Raw genomic sequence first — 27,703 nt, forward strand, 5'->3', positions numbered from 1 at the left:
CTGAAATAATGTATCTTTGTGAGTTTTACTAGAAACAGATGCTTTTTTAAGGCTTGCAAACACAAAAAATAGTTTTTACTCAATATGACAGTAATGTTCTTAGAATCCTGAGATAATGCGGAAAAAAAGCAATAAAAAATGATTCAAACATAACTTTTAAACCAAACATGCAAAATGTCTAATAATGCCTGGAATAATGTATCTTTGTGAGTTTTACTAGAAAAATGTTCTTTTGTAAGGTTTGCAAAGACAAAAATTATTTTTTTACTCAATATGACAGTAGAACTGTCATACTAAATATGACCGGTATGATTGGTATGGGGACAAGCCTAGTGTAAAGTAAGCCTGGTTATGTTAACCTAGATTCCACCACAGCCAACAACAATATGCACTCATTCATGTTATCTAATTATTGTGGATTGTTGGCACTGGACCTAAGATTTGTGCATGAACACAAAATATAATAATAATATAAACATAAGATAGCATTTTAAAATGCATGAAAACAGACAAATCAAAAAAATGCACAAATGGAAGAAAAACATGTCAACAAACTACCCTCTAAAGGCTTAGTGGCCCCCAACCACCGGGCCGCGGACCGATTGGTACCGGGCCGCACAAGAAATTTAAAAAAAATAAATACATTTTTTTTTTTTTTTTTTTTTTTTTTTTATTAAATCAACATAAAAAAACCCGATATACACATTATAGATCAATATATATCAATACAGTCTGCAGGGATACAGTCCGTAAGCACACATGATTGTATTTCTTAATGAAAAAAAAAAATTTTTTTTTATTTTTTTTAATTTAACCCCCCCGGTCCGTGGGACAAATTTTCAAGCGTTGACCGGTCCGCAGCTACAAAAAGGTTGGGGACCACTGCTCTAAAGGCTTTAGTGGCCACATGCGTGGACAGCACCTTTTAGCTCTTATTTCCAAAATTGTGTCCACTACTGAATTGGGGTCTTTTGGCCACTTATGTGGACACTTATACTGCCATCTGGTGGTGTCAGAAGAGTATAACATACAATGGAATTTGGAAATATAAGACTTTTTTTTTTTTTTTTTTAAATAAAAAAAATAAATAAATAAAATAAAATAAATAAATAAATACATTTAAAAAAAAAAAGGAAATATAAGACTTAGCATGTTGGAGCCAATCATCTCTTCATATGAAGAGATGATTTTTAGTTTTTATTTTAATTAGGGTCCAATAAGCCCAAATAGCTAAGAAAAATTAAAAAAAAAGCATGTAAACAAACAGCTTGGGCCTTAAGAGGTTAGAAACATTCTCCTTATGGTTTTGAAAGTTACAAATAAATGCGCAAGCAGCAGCTAGTACAACCGCTTATGTTGACGTGGGTCATCCAGTGTCAACTTAAAGGACAGCCAGCATTTAGCAGCTGTGACTTGTCAGTAAGTTCTTGTCTTCTTGTCCGTCCTCAGGGATGTTGGTGGTCGTAAGCTCACGGTGGGAACCAGACTGGCACACCACTTAAAAGAGTTCAGCGGAGAACTGTGCATGGAGGGTCTGCACTTCTGGAAGACGGCCTTCTCCGCCATGACACACCCCGCCTCCACCTCCACCCACACCTCATCCCCGGCCCTGCAGAGAGGGCGAGCATGTAACGAACAGCCTGTGAGGGAGTCCTCGGTCGGGGACCAGCAGGTCATCCTGCTCCCCTGCAAAAGTGCACCAAGCGGGGAAGACGTGCGGCTGTGGCTGGAAGCCAGGAGGCAGTACCAGACCTTGCAGACGGGGATCAGGCATGCAGATCTGCTGAAGAAGGATGAAGTGGCCATGTCAGATGTTCCCAGCTCCTCCACAAAACTCAACCGAACCCCAAGGAGAAGAAAGCATGAGCTGTCACTGGTCCTCTCTCCCACAAGGAGTCCATGTAGTCCAGCACCCCATGAAGGTTCTGTCCATCTGGACCAGGAGGATGGACATACAGAGACCCACACAAGCAGCTCTCCGGAGTCTCCAGAGCTGCCGACATGGCAGCATCATCCCAGTCAACCCTTGTCACCGGAACTCTCCGCGGAACGACCGGGCAGCCCCACCTTTCCCCACGTCCAAGATGAGGACGTGATGGACTCCCCACGTCTTCACAGCACTCCTTTTGTAAAGAGGAGGCGTGACCATGTGGCGCCTGTATGCAGCACACCCGTCACCCGCGGTAGGCGTCCTTCTAGCACGTTCCTGCCTTGTGTCAGCTGCTCCCTCAACTCTGCTCCCGTGGTCCTCCTGCAGATGATCCTGTCGCCCAGAGAATCCAGCAGAGGAGGAGGAGCCAAGCAGATCCCCTGAGAAGAGTCTTGCTGGACACACAGATGAAGGTAAAACTCCAACAGGTGCAGAATAATATACCTTAGGTATACCAGTACTAGTATAGTATCGCTATATTCCCCATTTAGTTGTTTATTTTTATGCGGGCATGTCCTGACATTGCTGCTTTTAGGAGCAGAGGAGCATGTTGGGCAGCGCACACACACAGAGTACTTACAAGCAGACACAGTGTGTAGACAGAAAAGGGAGAATGGACGCATTTTGGTGTAAAAAGTCAAGATAAAGGTGAAGTTATAACACTGAAACACCCTCAGGAAGAGCTGCTTTAAAGGCCTACTGAAATGGACATTCAGTGCCTTTTATCTCCACGACAATACATCGGCGAAATGCTTTAGCTACGAGCTAACGTGATAGCATCTTGCTTTAACTGCATATAGAAACAAAAGAAATAAACCCCTGACTGGAAGGATAGATAGAAAATCAACAATACTATTAAACCGTGGACATGTAAATACACGGTTAATGCTTTCCAGGCTGGCGAAGGTTAACAATGCTGTGCTAACGACGCCATTGAAGCTAACTTAGCAACCGGACTGCACAGAGCTATGCTAAAAACATTAGCTCTCCACCTACGCCAGCCAGCCCTCATCTGCTCATCAACACCCGTGCTCACCTGCGTTCCAGCGATCGGCAGAAGGACGAAGGACTTCACCCGATGCGTTTGGCGGCCCGGAGACGTAGGAAGTCAAGTCAAGGTGAAGTCGGCGGCTAGCGAGGCTAGCGCGGCTAGCGCTCCAACAAAGTCCTCCTGGTTGTGTTGCTGTAGTCCGCTGCTAATACACCGATCCCACCTACAACTGTCTTCTTTGCAGCCTTCATTGTTCATTAAACAAATTGCAAAAGATGTCCAGAATACTGTGGAATTATGAAATGAAAACAGAGCTTTTTGTATAGGATTCTACGGGGTACCATAACTTCCGTTACTCGGACTTCGTCACGCGCATACGTCATCATACCGCGACGTTTCAGCCGGATATTTCCCGGGAATTTTAAAATGTCACTTTATAAGTTAACCCGGCCGTATTGGCATGTGTTGCAATGTTAAGATGTCATCATTGATATATAAACTATCAGACTGCGTGGTCGCTAGTAGTGGCTTTCAGTAGGCCTTTAAGACATGGCTAGCTAGTTAGCATCTAACATCCATCCACAATGTTTAGCTGCTTTTAAATCACTAATCATGTTATGTGGACCATCACTGGTGGACTTCAAGGGTTTGACATGTTGTCCTCCACAGAACCATTTTGCTGCTTTAAATGTTCCGAAAAGAGACAATTCTCAGATCGAGGGTCCCAGCCTCCTCAACACTTACGGCTTCAAAGTCAGCATGCAGAACCTGCAGGATGCCAAAGCTCTGCATGAGGTGAGCTTCATCAGTACCGGTGGATGCTCCTAACACAGAGCTAAGGGGGTCTTGACGAGTCTTACAGACAACTATTTTAATTTAAGGGCGTTGTCACGTGTAAATGGTCAATAAAAAGAGAATACAACAAATCCTTTTCAACTTATATTCAATTGAATAGACTGCAAAGACAAGATATTTCATGTTCACACTGGTTAGTTTTTGCCAATATTAGCTCATTTGGAATTTGATGCCTGCAACATGTTTCAACAAAGCTGGCACAAGTGGCAAAAAAGAGTGAGAAAGTTGAGGAATGCTCATCTTATTTGGAACATCCCACAAGTGAACAGGCTAATTGGAAACAGGTGGGTGCCATGATTGGGTATAAAAGCAGCTTCCGTGAAATGCTCAGTCGTTCACAAACAAGGACGGGGCGAGGGTCACCACTTTGTCAACAAATGCCTGAGCAAATTGTTGAAGGACAACATTTCTCAACAAGGAATTTAGGGATTTCACCATCTACGCTCCGTAATATCATCAAAAGGTTCAGAGAATGTGGAGAAATCACTGCACGTAAGCCATGATATTATGCACCTTGAACGTAATATCAAAAAGCGACATCCGTGTGTAAAGGATATCACCACACGGGCCCAGGAACACTTCAGAAACCCACTGTTGGTAACTACAGTCGGTCGCTACATCTGCAAGTGCAAGTTAAAACTCTATAATGCAAAGCCACAGCCATTTATCAACAACACCCAGAAACAGAAAAGTGTTCTGTGGTCCGACGAGTCCACATTTCAAAGTGTTTTTTGAAACTGTGGTCCAAAGAGGAAAAGAACCATGGGGACTGTTCTAGGGTGAAAGTGTAAAAGGCAGCATGTGTGATGGTATGGGGGTGTATTAGTGGTCAAGACATGTTCTAGGGTGAAAGTGTAGAAGGCAGCATGTGTGATGGTATGGGGGTGTATTAGTGGTCAAGACATGTTCTAGGGTGAAAGTGTAGTAGGCAGCATGTGTGATGGTATGGGGGTGTATTAGTGGTCAAGACATGTTCTAGGGTGAAAGTGTAAAAGGCAGCATGTGTGATGGTATGGGGATGTATTAGTGGTCAAGACATGTTCTAGGGTGAAAGTGTAGTAGGCAGCATGTGTGATGGTATGGGGGTGTATTAGTGGTCAAGACATGTTCTAGGGTGAAAGTGTAAAAGGCAGCATGTGTGATGGTATGGGGGTGTATTAGTGGCCAAGACATGGGTAACTTACACATCTGTGAAGGCACCATTAATGCTGAAAGGTACATACAGCTTTTGGAGCAACATATGTTGTCATCATGGACCGCCCCTGCTTATTTCAGCAAGACGATGCCAAGCCAGGTGTTACAACAGCGTGGCTTCATAGTAAAAGTAAAGTAAAATATGAGAAGGGAGACTGTTGAACAACTTAAGCTGTACATCAAGCAAGAATGGGAAAGAATTCCACTTCAAAAATGTGTTTCCTCACTTCCCAAACCTTTACTGAGTGTTTTTAAAAGGAAAGGCCATGTAACACACTGGTAAAAATGCCTTTTTTTGCAATGTGTTGCTGCCATTAAATTGTAAATTCATGATTATTTGCCAAAAACATGAAATATCTTGTCTTTGCAGTCTATTCAATTGAATATAAGTTGAAAAGGATTTCTCTTTTTATTGACCATTTACACAAGGTGACAACTTCACTGCTTTTGGGGTTGTGTAATAATGAAGCTAATACGGGTGTGTTCCTCTCCAGGTGCAGTACCTGACTCTAATGGGCATGGAGCTCCATGCGCGTAGTCGCCGTGACCTCCAGCCTGATCCCGAGTTTGACCCCGTATGCGCCTTGTTTTACTGCCTGGCTTGTGACGCTCCCTTGCCAGACGTAGACACGTGCCAGTTGACGGGTGCCATCGTGGTGCATGAAGACCGCAGCGGTCACGGCCAAGGTGAAGGACACTTCCACGACCCGGTCTGTAGGCCGACGTTGTTTGTTCACTGCTGACTGTCTGACACACTTTAGCAGGTGGCAGAGGAACAGCACCCCTGCTGGTCAGGTCCGGCATCTCCGGGCTGCAGGTGACATATGCTGCAAATGAGAAGATGCTGTTTCAGGAACTGGTGGCAGTCATGAGAAAGTTGGTGGCTAAACTACTTTTACTGTAATGTATAAATACAGTGGGACATGTTGATGTCAATCACACTCACATTTCCTGACTGAGGTCCACTTAAGACAAATGATGCTCTAATTAGCACATTCACTTTTAACTTTTGGCATAAGGAGAATGGCTGGTGATAGAAGATGGCGGTTTGTTGAAGGGGAACTGCACCTTTTTTTTGGAATGTTGCCTATCTTTCACAATCATTATCAAAAACAGATTTTTTTTATTTTTTTTAAAATACGTTCTTAATATTAAATAAAGCCTTCTTACTACAGAGCCTATAGGAGCTGCTCTATTGTGCCTATAAAGTCCTTAAAAAACATCCAATACATCTCAATTAAGGTTTTATATACATGATGTAAGTATGTATGTAGTATCTAGTAACATTCATAATAACATGTAATATATACATGATGTAAGTATATATGTAGTATCTAGTAACATTCATAATAACATGTAATATATACATGATGTAAGTATATATGTAGTATCTAGTAACATTCATAATAACATGTAATATATACATGATGTAAGTATATATGTCATGTAGTAACATTCATAATAACATGTAATATATACATGATGTAAGTATATATGTAGTATCTAGTAACATTCATAATAACATGTAATATATACATGATGTAAGTATATATGTCATGTAGTAACATTCATAATAACATGTAATATATACATGATGTAAGTATATATGTATTATCTAGTAACATTCATAATAACATGTAATATATACATGATGTAAGTATATATGTAGTATCTAGTAAAATTCATAATAACATGTAATATATACATGATGTAAGTATATATGTAGTATCTAGTAACATTCATAATAACATGTAATATATACATGATGTAAGAATATATGTAGTATCTAGTAACATTCATAATAACATGTAATATATACATGATGTAAGTATGTAGTATCTAGTAACATTCATAATAACATGTAATATATACATGACGTAAAGTGTGGCCACCTCTGGACATAATTTTCATAAAAATGACCCTTTGGGGTGTCAAATTGTGCAACAATAACTTCAGCTCAGAAAAAGAAGGTGGACCAGGACTTGCTGAGTGGTGGACTTAAACAAGTTCCACTGTACAAGGTCATGTAGAACTGTTTCTAGCTGAGGTTATATTGCTGTTGTTTCTCCCTCAGATTTGACCCAGATATCCTGTTTGGATACGAGGTGCAGATGCAGTCCTGGGGCTACCTTCTTCAGCGGGCGGCGGTGGTAGGAGTGGACCTCTGTCAACAACTGTCCAGAGTGCCTGGTAATAACACTTTCTTTACCTCTGGAGTGCGGATGACTGGCACTATGTCATGAACAAAAACGTCTTAAAACTGTTTTTCTTTTGAACGTATGCTTAGTTGTGGTGTATCCGCACAGTATAGATGTGCACCGAGTTCCTACACGGTACGCATTAAATGAGGGACAGGAAGTGTGCGTAAAAGCACAAAGGCGTGTGGAGAAGAAGAAAGCGGTCTACCTGTAGAGTAGAGACGTTTGTCGAAGTCTAAGCTGGAACTACCTGAAGCAGCCGAGGGGTGGGGAAATATTGATATGGCAATATATTGTGATATTTTCTCTAAAGGTGTACAGTACAGGCCAAAAGTGTGGACACACCTTCTCATTCAATGTGTTTTCTTTATTTTCATGACTATTTACATTGTAGATTGTCACATCAAAACTATGACTGGACTTGGGAGTACTCCCTTATATCGTATCTGCAGTGGAACAATGAGGCCGTGGTCCTTCCCTGAAGGGTGGGGGCTTTCTTTCTGTGTAAGAAGGAGGCTCTTCCGTATGAGTGTTACAACAACTTAGGAAGCCGGTGTGAATGTATTAGTCTAGGTTGTTCTCCTGAAATATCAGTAAACTTAATGATATTCCTATTCTGTCCTTGTGATCCTTCTTATTCAGCTTATATGTCATCCAAAAGAACCTTGGATTGACCAGTAACTTAGATTCCCTTGGAGGAAGAACCGGTCGGACGCAACAATTTGGGGGCTCGTCCGGGATGACACGCTGAGAATTGGACATCTCTTGCACTCTTCTGGACAGACTCACCTGGCCAAAACAGCACCTACTTTAATGAAGGGTGTATATATATATATTTATATATGCAAGAGTTATTTATTTGTATTCATAGTCATATTTGAAAACAGCTAGTGTTTTTCCATTTGTTCTCTTTCTATTTGTCCGCAAGTAAACTGTGCGTGTTACCTTAAAGACTTGGAATGTAGGACTTGGAGTACTCCCTTATATCGTATCTGCAGTGGAACAATGAGGCCGTGTTCCTTCCCTGAGGGGTGGGGGCTTTCTTTCTGTGTAAGAAGGAGGCTCTTCCGTATGAGTGTTAGAACAACTTAGGAAGCCGGTGTAAATGTATTAGTCTAGGTTGTTCTCCTGAAATTTCAGTAAAACTTGATGATATTCCTATTCTGTCCTGGTGATCCTTCTTATTCAGCTTATATGTCATCCAAAAGAACCTGGGATTGACCAGTAACTTAGATTCCCTTGGAGGAAGAACCGGTCGGACGCAACAATTTGGGGGCTCGTCCGGGATGACACGCTGAGAATTGGACATCTCTTGCACTCTTCTGGACAGACTCACCTGGCCAAAACAGTAGCAAGTAAACTGTTTGTGTTACCTTAAAGACTTGGCATGTAGGACTTGGAGTACTCCCTTATATCGTATCCGCAGTGGAACAATGAGGCCGTGTTCCTTCCCTGAGGGGTGGGGGCTTTCTTTCTGTGTAAGAAGGAGGCTCTTCCGTATGAGTGTTAGAACAACTTAGGAAGCCGGTGTGAATGTATTAGTCTAGGTTGTTCTCCTGAAATTTCAGTAAAACTTGATGATATTCCTATTCTGTTCTGGTGATCCTTCTTATTCAGTTTATATGTCATCCAAAAGAACCTGGGATTGACCAGTAACTTAGATTCCCTTGGAGGAAGAACTGGTCGGACGCAACAATTTGGGGGCTCGTCCGGGATGACACGCTGAGAATTAATTGGACAACTCTTGCACTCTTCTGGACAGACTCACCTGGCCAAAACAGCACCTACTTTAATGTAGGGCGTGCTTTAGGAGCGTTGCATTAGTAATAGAGATCTTTTGGGGAAGATCTGGAGGGGGATTGTGAAGAATATATATATATATATATATATGCAAGAGTTATTTCTTTCTATTCATAGTCATATTTGAAAACAGCTAGTGTTTTTCCATTTGTTCTCTTTCTATTTGTCCGCAAGTAAACTGTGTGTGTTACCTTAAAGACTTGGCATGTAGGACTTGGAGTACTCCCTTATATCTTATCCGCAGTAGAACAATGAGGCCGTGTTCCTTCCCTGAGGGGTGGGGGCTTTCTTTTTGTGTAAGAAGGAGGCTCTTCCGTATGAGTGTTAGAACAACTTAGGAAGCCGGTGTGAATGTATTAGTCTAGGTTGTTCTCCTGAAATTTCAGTAAAACTTGATGATATTCCTATTCTGTCCTGGTGATCCTTCTTATTCAGCTTATATGTCATCCAAAAGAAGCTGGGATTGACCAGTAATTTAGATTCCCTTGGAGGAAGAACCGGTCGGACGCAACAATTTGGGGGCTCGTCCGGGATGACACGCTGAGAATTGGACATCTCTTGCACTCTTCTGGACAGACTCACCTGGCCAAAACAGTAGCAAGTAAACTGTTTGTGTTACCTTAAAGACTTGGCATGTAGGACTTGGAGTACTTCCTTATATCTTATCCGCAGTAGAACAATGAGGCCGTGTTCCTTCCCTGAGGGGTGGGGGCTTTCTTTTTGTTTAAGGAGGCTCTTCCGTATGAGTGTTAGAACAACTTAGGAAGCCGATGTGAATGTATTAGTCTAGGTTGTTCTCCTGAAATTTCAGTAAAACTTGATGATATTCCTATTCTGTCCTGGTGATCCTTCTTATTCAGCTTATATGTCATCCAAAAGAACCTTGGATTGACCAGTAATAACCTCTCACCTTCACATTTTATGAAGGCTGCCCTCCGTGGAAAATGTTTGGACACTAAAATATTATTTCATATTGATGTACTTACTTTTAGTTAGGGTTGTACGGTATACCAGTACTAGTATAATATTGCGGTACTAATGAATCAAAAACAATACTATACTCTGTTTGAAAAGTACCGATTCCCCATATTATTTATTTATAATAACGTCCATCCACAGTGTTTTAGCTACTTCTAAATCACTAATCCTGGTCTCCATGGCGACAAATAAAGTGAGTTTCATACAAGTGGCATTATCACTGGAGGACGAGGAATAGCCAAACATGCTTCACTACACACCGTAGGAGGATACAATAGCTCACCGGCGTCACAATGTAAACAAATGCCATGGGTGGATCTACACCTGACATCCACTGTGATGATACCAAGTACAGGAGTGTATCTCGTTGATACTACTATGATTACGTCAATATTTTTTGGCATCACATCATCTTTAGTTTTTTTAAAATTCATATTATGTTTATAAAGTCAGTAAATATGTCCCTGGACACATGAGGACTTTGAATATGACCAATGTATGATCCTGTAACTACTTGGTATCACATCCATACCTAAATGTGTGGTATCATCCAAAACTAATGTCAAGTATCAAAGAAGAGAAGAATAAGTGATTATTACATTTGAACAGAAGTGTAGATAGAACATGTTCAAACAGAAAATAAGTAGATATTAACAGTAAATGAACAAGTTTTATTAATATTAATAAACACTGCGGATGGATGTTAGCCACTAGCTAGCTAGCCATGTCTTAAAGCAGCTCTTCCTGAGGGTGTTTCAGTGTTATAACTTCACCTTTATCTTGACTTTTTACACCAAAATTCTCCCTTTTCTGTCTACACACTGTGTCTGCTTGTAAGTACTCTGTGTGTGTGCGCTGCCCAACATGCTCCTCTGCTCCTAAAACCAGCAATGTCACGACAGGGGGAAACCGGTACTTTTTAGAGGCCGGTATAGTACCGAATATGATTCATTAGTATCGTGGTAGTATGCTAGTACCAACATACCGTACAACCCTAGTTCACATCATTCCCAAATAAGGTGCGGGAGGATTTGCTACGTAGTGCACAGGCCCCGCCTCCTCCTCCTCCTGATTGGCTGTCCTTCGGTGTCTCCGCAGGTGACTCCAGAGACAATCGCTTCACTGCAGACAGAGACGAGTACGGAGCGGACACCATGTCTGCCATCAACATCATCGGACGTGTCGTCCTCAACTTGTGGAGAATCATGAAAACAGAGGTAGCAACATCACCATAAAGTGTGTCAACCCTTCAAATCTGCACTTTTGCCTGTTAGAGGAGTTGTTACGCTAATAATAGATTGTATTTGTACAAGCACGTTACATTGAGCAAACAACCTCAAAGTGCTACAGTGCATTTTTAAGAAAATAAAATAAAAACAACAATGCTAGAACCACAAATAGCTGCCCCCACAAGTAAAATAAATAGTAAAAATAAAATAAGATACAAACTAGAACAGCCTAATAGCTAGAACTAGCACACGTATATCTAAAAAAATGTTTTTTTTAAAAAAAAGAAGGGTTTTTAAGCCTTTTTTAATTACGCATCCACAGTCTGTGGATAATTCATTATTAAGAAAAAATGACCGACAGGAAGGCCAGAAACACTTTTTATTTCAACAGACTCTCGCACCGTACCCACCGTCCAAACCGCCCAGTTCCTGTCTTCACAATAAAAACCAAGTTGCTTTAAGAACTTGAAAAATTCCCGGTTTTCCCAAATTTCCGTAATACCATTTTTCAATTACAAAACTGTTACTACTTCAACATTTCTTGATAGAATTAAACAATTCCAACACCAACCAATTCAGCTCATTCAGGACATTCATGCCCTTAATCATTTTTTTTTTTAAATCCCACTTTTCCCAAAATTCCCAAATTTCCAGGAAGTTCCTATTGAAATGAATGGGACATTTTTCCAAGTTGCACAATTCCCACATTTTTCAACCAATTCAAAGCATTCCACCTTGAACACACACATATTTCCACCTTGAACACACACATATTTCCACCTTGAACACACATATTTCCACCTTGAACACACACATATTTCCAAGTTCAAAAAAATTCCAGGAATTCCCGGTTTTTCAAACCCTATTTTCACCTTTTTTTCTGTGGACTACTCCTTCCACGTTTTTCAACCCACTTCAAGTGTTCCACCGTCCAAACATTCCTCTTAGTCAGGACCAAAAAAAAACAGTTGGTTTAAGAACTTAAAAAATTCACGGTTTTTACCAAAATTTCCGTAATACCATTTTTCAATTGCAAAACTGTTACTACTTCAACATTTCTTGACCGATTTAAACAATTCCAACACCAACCAATTCAGCTCATTCAGGACATTCACGCTCTTAATAATTTTCCAAAAAAATCCCGCTTTTCCCCCAAATTTCCAGGAAGTTCCCATTGAAATGAATGGGACATTTTTCCAAGTTGCACAATTCCCACATTTTTCAACCATTCCAACATCAACACATTCATCCTGGACATTCAAACTATCATATTTCCAAGTTCCAAACCAAATTCTGATTTTCCTGGAAATTCAAACTCTTAAACATTGAAACTATTCTTCCAGTCATTCTACATTCTGTCAGCATTTCACTTCAACTTCAGCATTGGAACATTCACACCTCATCTCATTATTAGTGTATTATATTTTGTCTTTTCTTAAAAAGTGTTGTTCTGCGTGTGTCTTAGACAGGAAGTGATCGGTAGAAGGTGCAGAAATAAGCTGAGCTCCAACTGTGACAATGGTTGACTTTACTTTGAAAAGTCAAGTCCAGTTCCAGGGGACATTTCCATTCAAGTCTTGTTTGTCCTTCCTCTCAGGTGACAATCAACAACTACACTTTTGAGAACGTGGCCTTCCATGTGCTGCACCAGCGCTTCCCCCACTACAGCCCCCGCACACTGTCCGACTGGTTTGACCACCACACTGACCTCTACAGGTGTGTAGCAGCATCTTCAGATATGCACATTATTTATATACGAAAGATTGTACGCCTCCTCTTTTATTTGGACTTTCCCTGATTACGTGGCAACAGCTGTTTCTAAGGGACGGGGGTCGTAAACAGTCGTCGCCTTTGGTTACAAAGCCGTTCAAAGAAAAGGTGCCTGGAGGGGAGTCGGGTCCTGCTTCCTCTCCGCTTTGTAGATCCCCCTGCACAATGTAAAGTGGAAGTAACAACAATATCCGTCAGGTTCAAACACTGATGACATCTATTAAACAAGACAAGAAGCAAGGAATTAAACAGAGACAGAATTAAATTTTGCTCAATTGAGGAGAAATGTCTGGGCTGTACTCTTTGTACAGACTCCCACCACGCTCTGACGAAAGATTGTACGCCTCCTCTTTTATTTGGACTTTCCCTGATTACGTGGCAACAGCTGTTTCTAAGGGACGGGGGTCGTAAACAGCCGTCGCCTTTGGTTACAAAGCCGTTCAAAGAAAAGGTGCCTGGAGGGGAGTCAGGTCCTTGTAGATCTCGGGTCAAGACAAAATCTTCCTGTGGATTACAATACATCAAAGAAACTGACACCTTCATGTCGCTTCCCATCCTACACAGTGGAGTTTTACAAGCCTTTTGGTTGATCAAAGACAGCTTTTGTCTGCTCGCCGGGTACTCATTGATAACAATTATTCTGACAATATCAGTGCTCTTCTTTAGTGGACGTTGTCGTGCAGGTCTTGCACGCCATGACCTGCTGGAGGTGAAGCGTTCCTAAAGTTGTCGCTCCTTGCTCGTGTCAGGTGGAAAACGGTGGACCACTACGTGAGCCGCGTGCAGGGCGCCATGCAGCTCCTGCAGCAGCAGGACATCGTCGGCAGAACCAGTGAGCTCGCCAGACTCTTCGGGATCCAGTTTTTCCACGTTCTCACTCGAGGCTCTCAGGTACCCGCTCATTACTTTGAGATGCCATACCCTCGCTCACCAAGAGGGTTACTGCACTTGTTATTGTGTGAAGGAAACCACGGGGAGAGAAAGCGGTGAAGTTGTCACGTTGTGTAAATGGTCAATAAAAAGAGAATACAACAAAACTTATATTCAATTGACTAGACTGCAAAGACAAGATATTTCATCTTCACACTGGTTAGTTTTTGCAAATATTAGGAATTTGGAATTTGCTGCCGGCAACATGTTTCAAAAAAGCTGGCACAAGGGGCAAAAAAGACTGAGAAAGTTTAAGAAGAACATTTCTCAAGCAGCTATTGCAAGGAATTGAGGGATTCCACCATCTACGCTCCGTGATATCATCAAAAGGTTCAGAGAATGTGGAGAAATCACTTCAGGTAAGCCATGATATTACACACCTTGGATCCCTCAGGCATCAAAAAGCCACATCAGTGTGTAAAGGATATCACCACATGGGCTCAGGAACGCTTCAGAAAACCACTGAGAGTAACTACAGTTGGTCGCTACTAGAGATGTCCGATAATATCAGCCTGCCGATATTATCGGCCGATATATGCGTTAAAATGTAATATCGGAAAGTATCGGTTTTTTTTTATTATCGGTATCGTTTTTTTTTTGTTTTTGTTTTTGTTTTTTTATTAAATCAACATAAAAAACACAAGATACACTTACAATTAGTGCACCAACCCAAAAAACCTCCCTCCCCCCATTTCTTTCTGTTATCAATATTCTGCTTCCTACATTATATATCAATATATATCAATACAGTCTGCAAGGGATACAGTCCGTAAGCACACATGATTGTGCGTGCTGCTGCTCCACTAATAGTACTAACCTTTAACACTTCATTTTACTCATTTTCATTCATTACTAGTTTCTATGTAACTGTTTTTATATTGTTTTACTTTCTTTTTTATTCAAGAAAATGTTTTTAATGTATTTATCTTATTTTACAAAAAATTTTAAAAAGTACCTTATCTTCACCATACCTGGTTGTCCAAATTAGGCATAATAATGTGTTAATTCCACGACTGCATATATCGGTTGATATCGGTATCGGTTGATATCGGTATCTGTAATTAAAGAGTTGGACAATATCGGATATCGGCAAAAAGCCATTATCGGACATCCCTAGTCGCTACATCTGTAAGTGCAAGTTAAAGCCCTACTATCCAAAGCAAAAGCCATTTATCAACAACACCCAGAAACGCCGCCGGCTTCTCTGGGCCCGAGATCATCTAAGATGGACTCACGCAAAGTGGAAAAGTGTTCTGCGGTCTGACGAGTCCACATTTCAAATTTGTTTTTGGAAATATTCGACATCGTGTCATCCGGACCAAAGGGGAAGCGAACCATCCAGACTGTTATCGACGCAAAGTGTAAAAGGCAGCATGTGTGATGGTATGGGGGTGTATTAGTGGTCAAGACATGGGTAACTTACACATCTGTGAAGGCACCATTAATGCTGAAAGGTACATACAGCTTTTGGAGCAACATATGTTGTTATCATGGACGCCCCTGCTTATTTTAGTAAGACCAAGCCAAGCCACATTCAGCACGTGTTACAACAGCGTGGCTTGGTAAAAAAAAGAGTGCGGGTACTTTCCTGGCCCGCCTGCAGTCCAGACCTGTCTCCCATGGAAAATGTGTGGAGCATTATGAAGCCTAAAATACGACAACGGAGACCCCGGACTGTTGAACGACTGAAGCTCGACATAAAACAAGAATGGGAAAGAATTCAAACTTTCAAAGCTTCAACAATTAGTTTCCTCAGTTCCCAATTGTTTACTGAGTGTTGTTAAAAGGAAAGGCCATGTAACACAGTGGTGAACATGCCCTTTCCCAACTACTTTGGCACGTGTTGCAGCCATGACATTATAAGTTAATTATTATTTGCAAAAAAAAAAAAAAAAAGTTTATGAGTTTGAACATGAAATATGTTGTCTTTGTAGCATATTCAACTGAATATGGCTTGAAAAGGATTTGCAAATCATTGTATTCCGTTTATATTTACATCTAACACCATTTCCCAACTCATGGAAACGGGGTTTGTATTATGGATCTAAGCATGTACTAAGAAGTGTCTCGGTGTCCCTGCAGTACCGTGTAGAGTCCATGATGCTGCGTGTGGCCAAGCCCCTCAACTACATCCCGGTGACGCCCAGCGTGCAGCAGCGGGCCCAGCAGAGGGCACCTCAATGTGTGCCCCTGATCATGGAGCCAGAATCCCGCTTTTACAGCAACTCCGTGGTGGTTCTGGACTTCCAGTCGCTTTATCCCTCCATCGTCATCGCCTACAACTACTGCTACTCCACCTGCCTGGGTCACATGGACAGCTTGGGAACGTAAGTCTTGGTTTTTTTCCACTGCTGCATTGGTAAACCACGCCTCAGGGAGTGTGTGGCACACTCACTGGCTGTATTGACACTGCACTGATCCTGTGTTGGTGTTTCATCCGCTGCATTCAAACCAAAATCACTCCATTAGACCTGCAAAGAAACTCGGGATACAAGCCACACCCAAAAAATATTGTTCCATACATTAGCCGCACCGAGCTATACGTTGTGAAATGAGTTATTTACACAGAAATATTTTACGAGTGTTTATTTACATACTTTAATTGTTTCCAAACGGGGCCTGTGACAGGGCAGTAAAACGGCTGATCAAACAAAACAGAAGTCATCGCCATGGACCCACCAGCTGCGCAAGCTAGCTCTCCAATCGGCTAAACAGACTCAATTACTCCACGGTGACGTTTTCACGAATTTACGAAGCTGGAACAATAAAAAGAATAATGCAATTGTGAGTTAATAATTGTCAGGTGCAAACACTGATGACATCTATTAAACAAGACAAGAGGCAATGAATTAAACAGAGACAGAATTCAACTTGGACTCAATTGAGGAGACATGCCTGGACACACCATAAGTACCTTATCTTCACCATACCTGGTTGTCCAAATTAGGCATAATAATGTGTTAATTCCACGACTGCATATATCCGTTGATATCGGTATCGGTTGATATCGGTATCGGTAATTAAAGAGTTGGACAATATCGGATATCGGCAAAAAGCCATTATCGGACATCCCTAGTCGCTACATCTGTAAGTGCAAGTTAAAGCTCTACTATCCAAAGCGAAAGCCATTTATCAACAACACCCAGAAACGCCGCCGGCTTCTCTGGGCCCGAGATCATCTAAGATGGACTCACGCAAAGTGGAAAAGTGTTCTGCGGTCTGACGAGTCCACATTTACGAAGCTGGAACAATAAAAAGAATAATGCAATTGTGAGTTAATAATTGTCAGGTTCAAACACTGATGACATCTATTAAACAAGACAAGAGGCAATGAATTAAACAGAGACAGAATTCAACTTGGACTCAATTGAGGAGACACGCTTGGACACACTACCCTTGCACAGTATCTCAGCACGCTCTGACGAAAAAGGTTTACGTGTCCTCCTTTATTTGGACACTTCCTGTTTACACAACATCTGCTTCCAAAGGAATGCGGGGTATGTAAACAGCTCTTGTTTTTGGTCACATTGAAAACAAAAGAAGAAGATGCCTCGGGCTTGGGTTAGTCCTGGATTCAGCTTGGGCAGGTCTTGGATGACAATAGATAACCCCCTCCCGTCTCCTCCCATCGTACACAATGGAATTTTCCAAGCCTTTGCTTGGTGCAACAAAGACAGCCTCTTGTCTGTTCATTGGGAACTCAGAACGGAAAGTTTTTTTGATCATTTAAATACAATTTTTTCCGACATAATACTAACAAAGACACTCGTAAACATGTTAGCATATTAGCTAATGCTAACAACGCTGGCTTCGTTACATTACAATAGCACGTACAAATATGCAGGAAAACACTCCTACAGACATCACCCATGGGATGAATTGTTTTAGTTATATTGTAAAACTTACAAACGTTGCTTGGAGTGATAAATGAGGAATCCATACGAGTAGAAACGCTATGGACAGCTTGGCGAGCACGCTCCAACAACCTCTCTCCTCCCGGTTTGCTGCTTATATAGAGTGACAGGTGATTAGATAACACGGCCCAGGTGGGCCATCTACGCACCTGTCGCTGACTTCGAGGCCGGCCCTGGCACACCCCCGCTTCACTGCAGGCCCGCAGGCCACGCCCCCCCTCCACACATGGCTAACTAGTTAGCAGCGAACATCCATCCACAGTGTTTTAGCTACTTCTAAATCACTAATCCTGGCCTCCATGGCGACAAATAAAGTATGTTTCTTACAAGTAGCGTTATCACTGGAGGACGAGGAATAGCTAAACATGCTTCACTACACAGCGTAAGATACAATAGCTCACCGCCGTCACAATTAGGGATGTCCGATAATGGCTTTTTGCCGATATCTGATATTGTCCAACTCTTTAATTACCGATACCGATATCAACCGATATATGCAGTCGTGGAATTAACACATTATTATGCCTAATTTGGACAACCATGTATGGTGAAGATAAGGTACTTTTTAAAAATAATTAGTAAAATAAGATAAATAAATTAAAAACATTTTCTTGAATAAAAAAGAAAGTAAAACAATATAAAAACAGTTACATAGAAACTAGTAATGAATGAAAATGAGTAAAATGAAGTGTTAAAGGTTAGTACTATTAGTGGAGCAGCAGCACGCACAATCATGTGTGCTTACGGACTGTATCCCTTGCAGACTGTATTGATATATATTGATATATCATGTAGGAAGCAGAATATTAATAACAGAAAGAAACAACCCTTTTGTGTGAATGAGTGTAAATGGGGGAGGGAGGTTTTTTGGGTTGGTGCACTAATTGTAAGTGTATCTTGTGTTTTTTATGTGGATTTAATAAAAAAAAATTTTTTTTTTAAAACGATACTGATAATAAAAAAAAACGATACCGATAATATCCGATATTACATTTTAACGCATCGGCAGGCCGATATTATCGGACATCTCTAGTCACAATGTAAACAAATGCCATGGGTGGATCTACACCTGACATCCACTGTAATGATACCAAGTACAAGAGCGTATCTCGTCGATACTACTACGATTACATCAATATTTTTTTATATTTCATCGTTTTAAAAAAAAAAGTATATTATGTTTACAAAGTCAGTAAATATGTCCCTGGACACATGAGGACTTTGAATATGACCAATGTATGATCCTGTAACTACTTGGTATCAGATCCATACCTAAATGTGTGGTATCATCCAAAACTAATGTCAAGTATCAAAGAAGAGAAGAATAAGTGATTATTACATTTGAACAGAAGTGTAGATAGAACATGTTCAAACAGAAAATAAGCAGATATTAACAGTAAATGAACAAGTAGATTAATAATCAATTTTTTACAGTTTGTCCCTCATAATGTGTACAAAATAATAGGTGTATAAATGACACAATATGTTACTGCATAGACTAATTAGGAGTCTTTGTTTGTTTACTTACTACTAAAAGACAAGTTGTCTATTTTATTGAAGGACTAAATGACAATAATAAACATATGTTTCATGTACACTAACATTTGTTGTTACAATAAAGACAATAATGACGTTTTTTGTGGTCCCCTTTATTTAGAAAAGTATCGAAAAGCATGGAAATACATTTTGGTTTAGGTACCAAAATATTGGTATGGTGACAACTAGGGATGTCCGATAATATTATCGGCCGATAAATGCGTTAAAATGTAATATCGGAAATTATCGGTATCTGGGTTTTTTTTATCTGTATCGTTTTTTGTTTTGTTTTTTTTTTTGTTTTGTTTTATTAAATCAACATAAAAAACACAAGATACACTTACAATTAGTGCACCAACCCAAAAAACCTCCCTCCCCCCATTTCTTTCTGTTATCAATATTCTGCTTCCTACATTATATATCAATATATATCAATACAGTCTGCAAGGGATACAGTCCGTAAGCACACATGATTGTGCGTGCTGCTGCTCCACTAATAGTACTAACCTTCAACACTTCATTTTACTCATTTTCATTCATTACTAGTTTCTATGTAACTGTTTTTATATTGTTGTACTTTCTTTTTTATTCAAGAAAATGTTTTTAATTTAGTTATCTTATTTTATTATTATTTTTAAAAAGTACCTTATCTTCACCATACCTGGTTGTCCAAATTAGGCATAATAATGTGTTAATTCCACGACTGCATATATCGGTTGATATCGGTATCGGTTGATATCGGTATCGGTAATTAAAGAGTTGGACAATATCGGAATATCGGCAAAAAGCCATTATCGGACATCCCTAGTCGCTACATCTGTAAGTGCAAGTTAAAGCTCTACTATCCAAAGCGAAAGCCATTTATCAACAACACCCAGAAACACCGCCGGCTTCTCTGGGCCCGAGATCATCTAAGATGGACTCACGCAAAGTGGAAAAGTGTTCTGCGGTCTGACGAGTCCACATTTCAAATAGTTTTTGGAAATATTCGATATCGTGTCATCCGGACCAAAGGGGGAGCGAACCATCCAGACTGTTATCGACAAATGTAAAGTGCGTAACAAAGGCAATTTATTATTATTATTTATTATAAATTAGGCATAATAATGTGTTAATTCCACGACTGCATATATCGGTTGATATCGGTATCGGTTGATATCGGTATCGGTTGATATCGGTATCGGTAATTAAAGAGTTGGACAATATCGGATATCGGCAAAAAGCCATTATCGGACATCCCTAGTCGCTACATCTGTGAGTGCAAGTTAAAGCTCTACTATCCAAAGCGAAAGCCATTTATCAACAACACCCAGAAACGCCGCCGGCTTCTCTGGGCCCGAGATCATCTAAGATGGACTCACGCAAAGTGGAAAAGTGTTCTGTGGTCTGACGAGTCCACATTTCAAATAGTTTTTGGAAATATTCGACATCGTGTCATCCAGACTGTTATCGACAAATGTAAAGTGCGTAACAAATGCAATTCATTATTATTATTTATTATAAATTAGGCATAATAATGTGTTAATTCCACGACTGCATATATCGGTTGATATCAGTATCGGTAATTAAAGAGTTGGACAATATCGGATATCGGCAAAAAGCCATTATCGGACATCCCTAGTGACAACACTAGTTCAGACACCCTTGTCTTAGCGTTATGAAACACCTCACTAGTATCCCTGACAACAAAGATGTGTGAGTCTGCTGAAGATGAAGAATATTCCTGGTTTCTATTCCAGCACGGACGAGTTCAAGTTCGGCTGCACCTCCCTGCGGGTTCCCCCGGAGCTCCTCTACCAGCTCCGTAATGATGTCACCGTGTCACCCAACGGCGTCGCCTACGTCAAGGTATGACCACGGCCCTACGGCTGACTTCACTCCTTCACACTGGAAGTTAAGGAAGATCTTTCAATATAGAGTAAATGCAGTTTTTTTATGGTTTGGTGTTATCATTTCAAAATGGATGCATTGTAAGGATGTGAGTGTCTGCAGGTGCAAACTGCTCCATAGATGTTGGATATCTTCTTTAAAGGCCTACTGAAAGCCACTACTAGCGACCACGCAGTCTGATAGTTTATATATCAATGATGACATCTTAACATTGCAACACATGCCAATACGACCGGGTTAACTTATAAAGTGACATTTTAAAATTCCCGGGAAATATCCGGCTGAAACGTCGCGGTATGATGACGTATGCGCGTGACGAAGTCCGAGTAACGGAAGTTATGGTACCCCGTAGAATCCTATACAAAAAGCTCTGTTTTCATTTCATAATTCCACAGTATTCTGGACATCTTTTGCAATTTGTTTAATGAACAATGAAGGCTGCAAAGAAGACAGTTGTAGGTGGGATCGGTGTATTAGCAGCGGACTACAGCAACACAACCAGGAGGACTTTGTTGGAGCGCTAGCCGCGCTAGCCATTATTTGCACATTTACTCAGGTCTTTTGCGGGAGACATAAGAAAACTACCGTATTTTCTGTATAATTAAGCCACACCCACTAAATTGTAATGTTTTTTTCCCCATATGTTAGCCTCACTGGACTACAAGTGGCAAATATATATGCAAAATGAATATTTACACATGTAAATGTTTATTTACTGAAATTTTTTGCATAATTAAGCCACACCCACTAAATTGTAAAGTTTTTTCCCCCATATATTAGCCTCACTGGACTACAAGTCGCAGATATATATGCAAAATGAATATTAACACATGTAAATGTTTATTTACCGGATTTTTTTGCATAATTAAGCCACACCCACTAAATTGTAATATTTTTTCCCCCATATATTAGCCTCACTCGACTACAAGTCGCAGATATATATGCAAAATGAATATTAACACATGTAAATGTTTATTTACCGGATTTTTTTGCATAATTAAGCCACACCCACTAAATTGTAATATTTTTTCCCCCATATATTAGCCTCACTGGACTACAAGTCGCAAATATATATGCAAAATGAATATTTACACATGTAAATGTTTATTTACCGCATTTTATGTATAATTAAGCCACACCCACTAAATTGTAATGTTTTTTCCTCCATATATTAGCCTCACTCGACTACAAGTCGCAGATATATTTGCAAAATGAATATTTACTAGAGATGTCCGATAATATCGGTCTGCCGATGTTATCAGCCAATAAATGCGTTAAATGTAATATCGGAAATTATCGGTATCGTTTTTTTTTATTATCAGTATCGTTTTTTTTTTTTTTTTTTTTTTTTTTTAATTAAATCCACATAAAAAACACAAGATACACTTACAATTAGTGCACCAACCCAAAAAACCTCCCTCCCCCCATTTCTTTCTGTTATTAATATTCTGCTTCCTACATTATATATCAATATATATCAATACAGTCTGCAAGGGATACAGTCCGTAAGCACACATGATTGTGCGTGCTGCTGCTCCACTAATAGTACTAACCTTTAACACTTCATTTTACTCATTTTCATTCATTACTAGTTTCTATGTAACTGATTTTATATTGTTTTACTTTCTTTTTTATTCAAGAAAATGTTTTTAATTTATTTATCTTATTTTATTTGATTAATTTTTTTAAAAAGTACCTTATCTTCACCATACCTGGTTGTCCAAATTAGGCATAATAATGTGTTAATTCCACGACTGTATATATCGGTTGATATCGGTATCGGTTGATATCGGTATCTGTAATTAAAGAGTTGGACAATATCGGCATATCGGATATCGGCAAAAAGCCATTATCGGACATCCCTAATATTTACACATGTAAATGTTTATTTACATACAATACCTTAATTGTTTCCAAACGGTGCGTGTAACAGGGCAGTAAAATGGCTGATCAAACAAAACAGAAGTCACGCTCATGGACCCAATAAACAGACTCAATAACTTCCACGGTGACGTTTTTGGTGAATTTACTGAGGAATTTGTGAAAGTGAAAACAAAACAAAAAGAATGTAAGTTAATAATACTAACAGACACTTGTAAACGTGTTAGCATATTATGTAATGCTAGCGTCATTACATTACGATAGCAAGTGAAAATATGCATGGAAACACTCCTACAGACATCACACATGGGACACTTCAGTAAATAAATAGTTTTAGTTGTATTGTAAAACTTACAAAGCTTGCTTGGAGTGATGGATGGAGAATCCATACAAGTAGACACGCTATGGATGGCTGGAAGACTGAATGGCACTCTACTTCCTGTTGAAGACACTAAATTGAAGGCAAAGTCGTCCAAAAGATGGCGCCATAACACAAACGTTAAAAACACGTTTTTAGTGTATTTGCTGGTTTAGTTGTTTTTATAACTGTATTATGTCCTTTAGCAGAGAAAAATCCATAAATTAGCCGCAGGGTTCAAAGTGTAGGAAAAAGGTAATTTTAGTAGTACTAAGCTTCCATTTTCCTTTTAATACACTTTACAAGAAATACATTGGCGGCTAACTCCCTAGCTTGCTAGCTTTCTGACACTCTTATTTTGTTAGCGCAGGCAGGATGAAGCAGGGCTTTTATTGTGAAGACAGGAACTGTGCGGTCGGTCTTTAGGCTTTTGACGGGAGCTCCGGTTGAAATAAAAAGTGTTTCTGGCCTTCCTGTCGGTCGTTTTTATCTTAATGATGATGTGGCAGCAGCCAGTGTCATCTCACAATAATAATAACTACAATAATAGATTTTATTTGTAAGAGCACTTGAGCAAACAACCTCCAAGTGCTACAGTGCATTTAAAACAACAACAACACTAGAACCACAAATAGCTGCCCCTAACAAGTAAAATAAATAGTAAAAAAAAAAAAAAACTAGAACCGCCAAATAGCTAGAACTAGCACACATATAGCTAAAAAAAAAGGCATTTTTAAAAAGAAGGGTTTTTAAGCCTTTTTTAAAAGCATCCACAGTCTGTGGTGCCCTCAGGTGGTCAGGGAGAGCGTTCCACAGTCTGTGGTGCAAAGATAAGACCTTCTGGAGGAAAGTTCTGTGGTCAGATGAAACAAAAATGGAGCTGTTTGGCCACAATACCCAGCGATATGTTTGGAGGAGAAAAGGTGAGGCCTTTAATCCCAGGAACACCATCCCTACCGTCAAGCATGGTGGTGGTAGTATTATGCTCTGGCCCTGTTTTGCTGCCAATGGAACTGCTGCTTTAAATGGGACAATGAAAAAGGAGGATTAGCTCCAAATTGTTCAGGACAAGCTAAAATCCTCAGCCCTCACCAGGACTGTACTTAGGTTCTCAGTATGTTCCTGCTCCAAGTCACCAGGACTGTACTTAGGTTCTCAGTATGTTCCTGCTCCAAGTCACCAGGACTGTACTTAGGTTCTCTGTATGTTCCTGCTCCAAGTCACCAGGACTGTACTTAGGTTCTCTGTATGTTCCTGCTCCAAGTCACCAGGACTGTACTTAGGTTCTCAGTATGTTCCTGCTCCAAGTCACCAGGACTGTACTTAGGTTCTCAGTATGTTCCTGCTCCAAGTCACCAGGACTGTACTTAGGTTCTCAGTATGTTCCTGCTCCAAGTCACCAGGACTGTACTTAGGTTCTCTGTATGTTCCTGCTCCAAGTCACCAGGACTGTACTTAGGTTCTCAGTATGTTCCTGCTCCAAGTCACCAGGACTGTACTTAGGTTCTCAGTATGTTCCTGCTCCAAGTCACCAGGACTGTACTTAGGTTCTCTGTATGTTCCTGCTCCAAGTCACCAGGACTGTACTTAGGTTCTCAGTATGTTCCTGCTCCAAGTCACCAGGACTGTACTTAGGTTCTCTGTATGTTCCTGCTCCAAGTCACCAGGACTGTACTTAGGTTCTCAGTATGTTCCTGCTCCAAGTCACCAGGACTGTACTTAGGTTCTCAGTATGTTCCTGCTCCAAGTCACCAGGACTGTTCTTAGGTTCTCAGTATGTTCCTGCTCCAAGTCACCAGGACTGTACTTAGGTTCTCAGTATGTTCCTGCTCCAAGTCACCAGGACTGTACTTAGGTTCTCAGTATGTTCCTGCTCCAAGTCACCAGGACTGTTCTTAGGTTCTCAGTATGTTCCTGCTCCAAGTCACCAGTAAATGTGCAAGCAATGTCTGGTTTGGCTTAAGTGGACGGGAGTCAGCGGCATGTGGACTTAAAGGTGTTCCTGGGTGTGTGCAGGCCTCGGTGCGTAAAGGTGTCCTTCCCAGCATGCTAGAAGAGATCCTGCAGACCCGCATCATGGTGAAGAAGTCCATGAAGGCCTACAAGCAGGACAAAGCGCTCATGAAGCTGCTGGACGCCCGTCAGCTGGGACTCAAACTCATCGCCAACGTCACCTTCGGCTACACCGCCGCCAACTACTCGGGGCGCATGCCCTGCGTGGAGGTGAGGTCCACACCACTCTGTGTGACGTTGTACACCTCACCTGCTTGTGTTGCTCTCCAGGTGGGTGACAGTATTGTGTTGCTCTCCAGGTGGGTGACAGTATTGTCCACAAAGCCAGGGAGACGCTGGAGGGAGCCATCAAGCTGCTCAATGACACCAAGAAGTGGGGAGCGCGTGTTGTCTATGGAGACACTGACAGGTGTGTGTGTGTGTGTGTGTGTGTGTGTGTGTGTGTGTGTGTGTGTGTGTGTGTGTGTGTGTGTGTGTGTGTGTGTGTGTGTGTGTGTGTGTGTGTGTGTGTGTGTGTGTGTGTGTGTGTGTGTGTGTGTGTGTGTGTGTGTGTGTGTGTGTGTGTGTGTGTGTGTGTGCGCGTGTGTGTGTGTGTGTGTGTGTGTGTGTGTTGTCTATTGTTGCGTTTGACCAGATGTTCCTCCAAGTGGGATGTAAAACGCTGGTCAGTCCCAAGTTCCTTAATGACATATAAACTGAACTCAAAAGGTACCACCAAGCATAGAATAGGTATTTTGTAATTTATTGTCAAATATTTGAGAATAGAGACCAGCCTCGAACAACACATCCAAATGCGTAGCCCAAGTTGATCTGGCATTCCAAAGGAAAAAGCAACTCTTTTCACACAAAGAAAGCCCCCATTCCCCCCCCACCCCCCCCTCCTCTCAACACTGATAAGAAGAGAGACTTGGGGGTTGTGTTCACATTCCTGATGGTTTACGACCCTGTCTAAACAGGCAATCAGAAGACAAAGAGAAACTAGTATACAGAGTATACATGGAAAAATATGAGCTGATTCAAACATGATTATGAATAAAGAAATAGCTCTTAAACATATGCATTATCCACAATCCCCCTTCAGATCTTATCCAAAAGATCTCTCCTATGAGAGCAACACCTCTAAAGCACGCCCTACATTAAAGTAGGTGCTGTTTTGGTTTTCGAGCAAGCCATCGATAAACAATCAAACCATAGTTACATGGGAGAGAGAAGGAGGGAGTCAACGTCAATGTCGTCATTGTCAGGGAAGGAAACTAACGGTCCCTGAAAGTCAGCACTATGCTTGACCCCCTTCAGTGACATAGCAAGCCCAGGACCAGGGTGGGGTTGACCTTTGACAGCTCTAACAATGATGCGGGTGCATAGAGACCTAGCACAAGGGGCAATAAAGCATCCGCATGAGGTTATGACGGCCAAGAAAACTCCAATGGAGACCAGGGCCGACTTAATTAGGTCAGACCACCTGCCAAAGGTGTTATGAAGCCAATCTTTAAAGGGGTCAGAGACACCGGAAACTTCAGTAAGTTCTTAGGCTCTGAGGCCTTCTAAGGCGCTCTGGACCGAGCCATCGGGGGCAGCATTGTTAGGAATGAAGGTACAGCATTGGTCACCAAACATTGCACACACACCTTCTTCCTTGGCTAGGATGCGGTCAAGGGCTATGCGGTTCTGGATGGCCATGAGGGAGGTCGGGGCAAGTTGTTCAGCAAGTCCCTCAACGGCGTCACGAGTCAGGTTGGTCAGTCTCAACAGATTATAAAAAACATAGTTAATGCGTTCTACATTTTTAGTAGCAGTCACAGGGAAAATAGCACCAATGATAGGAAGGTTCTCGAAACCTGCACAGGATTCACACCACAATTTGTGTTGTGAGGGGACCCCTCTTGGTTGTCCAATTGCATCAAAGTAAACACCATCAGGGTTTCTCATCAGATCAAAGGAGCCCTTTACACTCCTTCGAGATAAAACATGGCGGCGTCGGCGAGAAGTTAGAGAGGCCGCTGAGACAGGAGTTACAAGGGGAGTTAATTTGGTACCCACTAGGGTGAGTGGGGTCACCAGTCTAACCATAGCACAAAGCCCTACGGATAACGTTGGGATTCTAATGTACAATCTGTGCTCCCCACAATACCAGAATAAGTCAGCTCGTGCCCAAGGGCCTATCCTTGAGCCATCTATCAGTGTGGTGCACCAGGAAGGGTTAATGTCACCCAATTTGTTGGGGGACGAAGAGGGT

At 41.1% G+C, this 27,703-nt stretch overlaps 1 protein-coding gene across 1 annotated transcript in view; it reads left to right on the forward strand.

Moving 5' to 3' along the window:
* The window catches only part of LOC133645992 (DNA polymerase zeta catalytic subunit-like), a 63,519-nt gene that overhangs the window by 21,753 nt on the left and 14,063 nt on the right, over positions 1 to 27,703 (forward strand). Inside the window, exons 8-20 of the mRNA XM_062040916.1 lie at positions 1,450 to 2,183; positions 2,258 to 2,343; positions 3,591 to 3,716; positions 5,465 to 5,657; positions 5,735 to 5,846; positions 7,045 to 7,160; positions 11,045 to 11,163; positions 12,773 to 12,891; positions 13,695 to 13,836; positions 15,958 to 16,202; positions 21,065 to 21,173; positions 25,471 to 25,677; positions 25,767 to 25,876. Coding sequence (XP_061896900.1) covers positions 1,450 to 2,183; positions 2,258 to 2,343; positions 3,591 to 3,716; positions 5,465 to 5,657; positions 5,735 to 5,846; positions 7,045 to 7,160; positions 11,045 to 11,163; positions 12,773 to 12,891; positions 13,695 to 13,836; positions 15,958 to 16,202; positions 21,065 to 21,173; positions 25,471 to 25,677; positions 25,767 to 25,876 — 2,418 coding nt within the window. The remainder of the gene's footprint in view (positions 1 to 1,449; positions 2,184 to 2,257; positions 2,344 to 3,590; positions 3,717 to 5,464; positions 5,658 to 5,734; positions 5,847 to 7,044; positions 7,161 to 11,044; positions 11,164 to 12,772; positions 12,892 to 13,694; positions 13,837 to 15,957; positions 16,203 to 21,064; positions 21,174 to 25,470; positions 25,678 to 25,766; positions 25,877 to 27,703) is intronic.

Source organism: Entelurus aequoreus, linkage group LG03 (genome assembly GCF_033978785.1).
Source record: "Entelurus aequoreus isolate RoL-2023_Sb linkage group LG03, RoL_Eaeq_v1.1, whole genome shotgun sequence".
NCBI lineage: Eukaryota > Metazoa > Chordata > Actinopteri > Syngnathiformes > Syngnathidae > Entelurus > Entelurus aequoreus.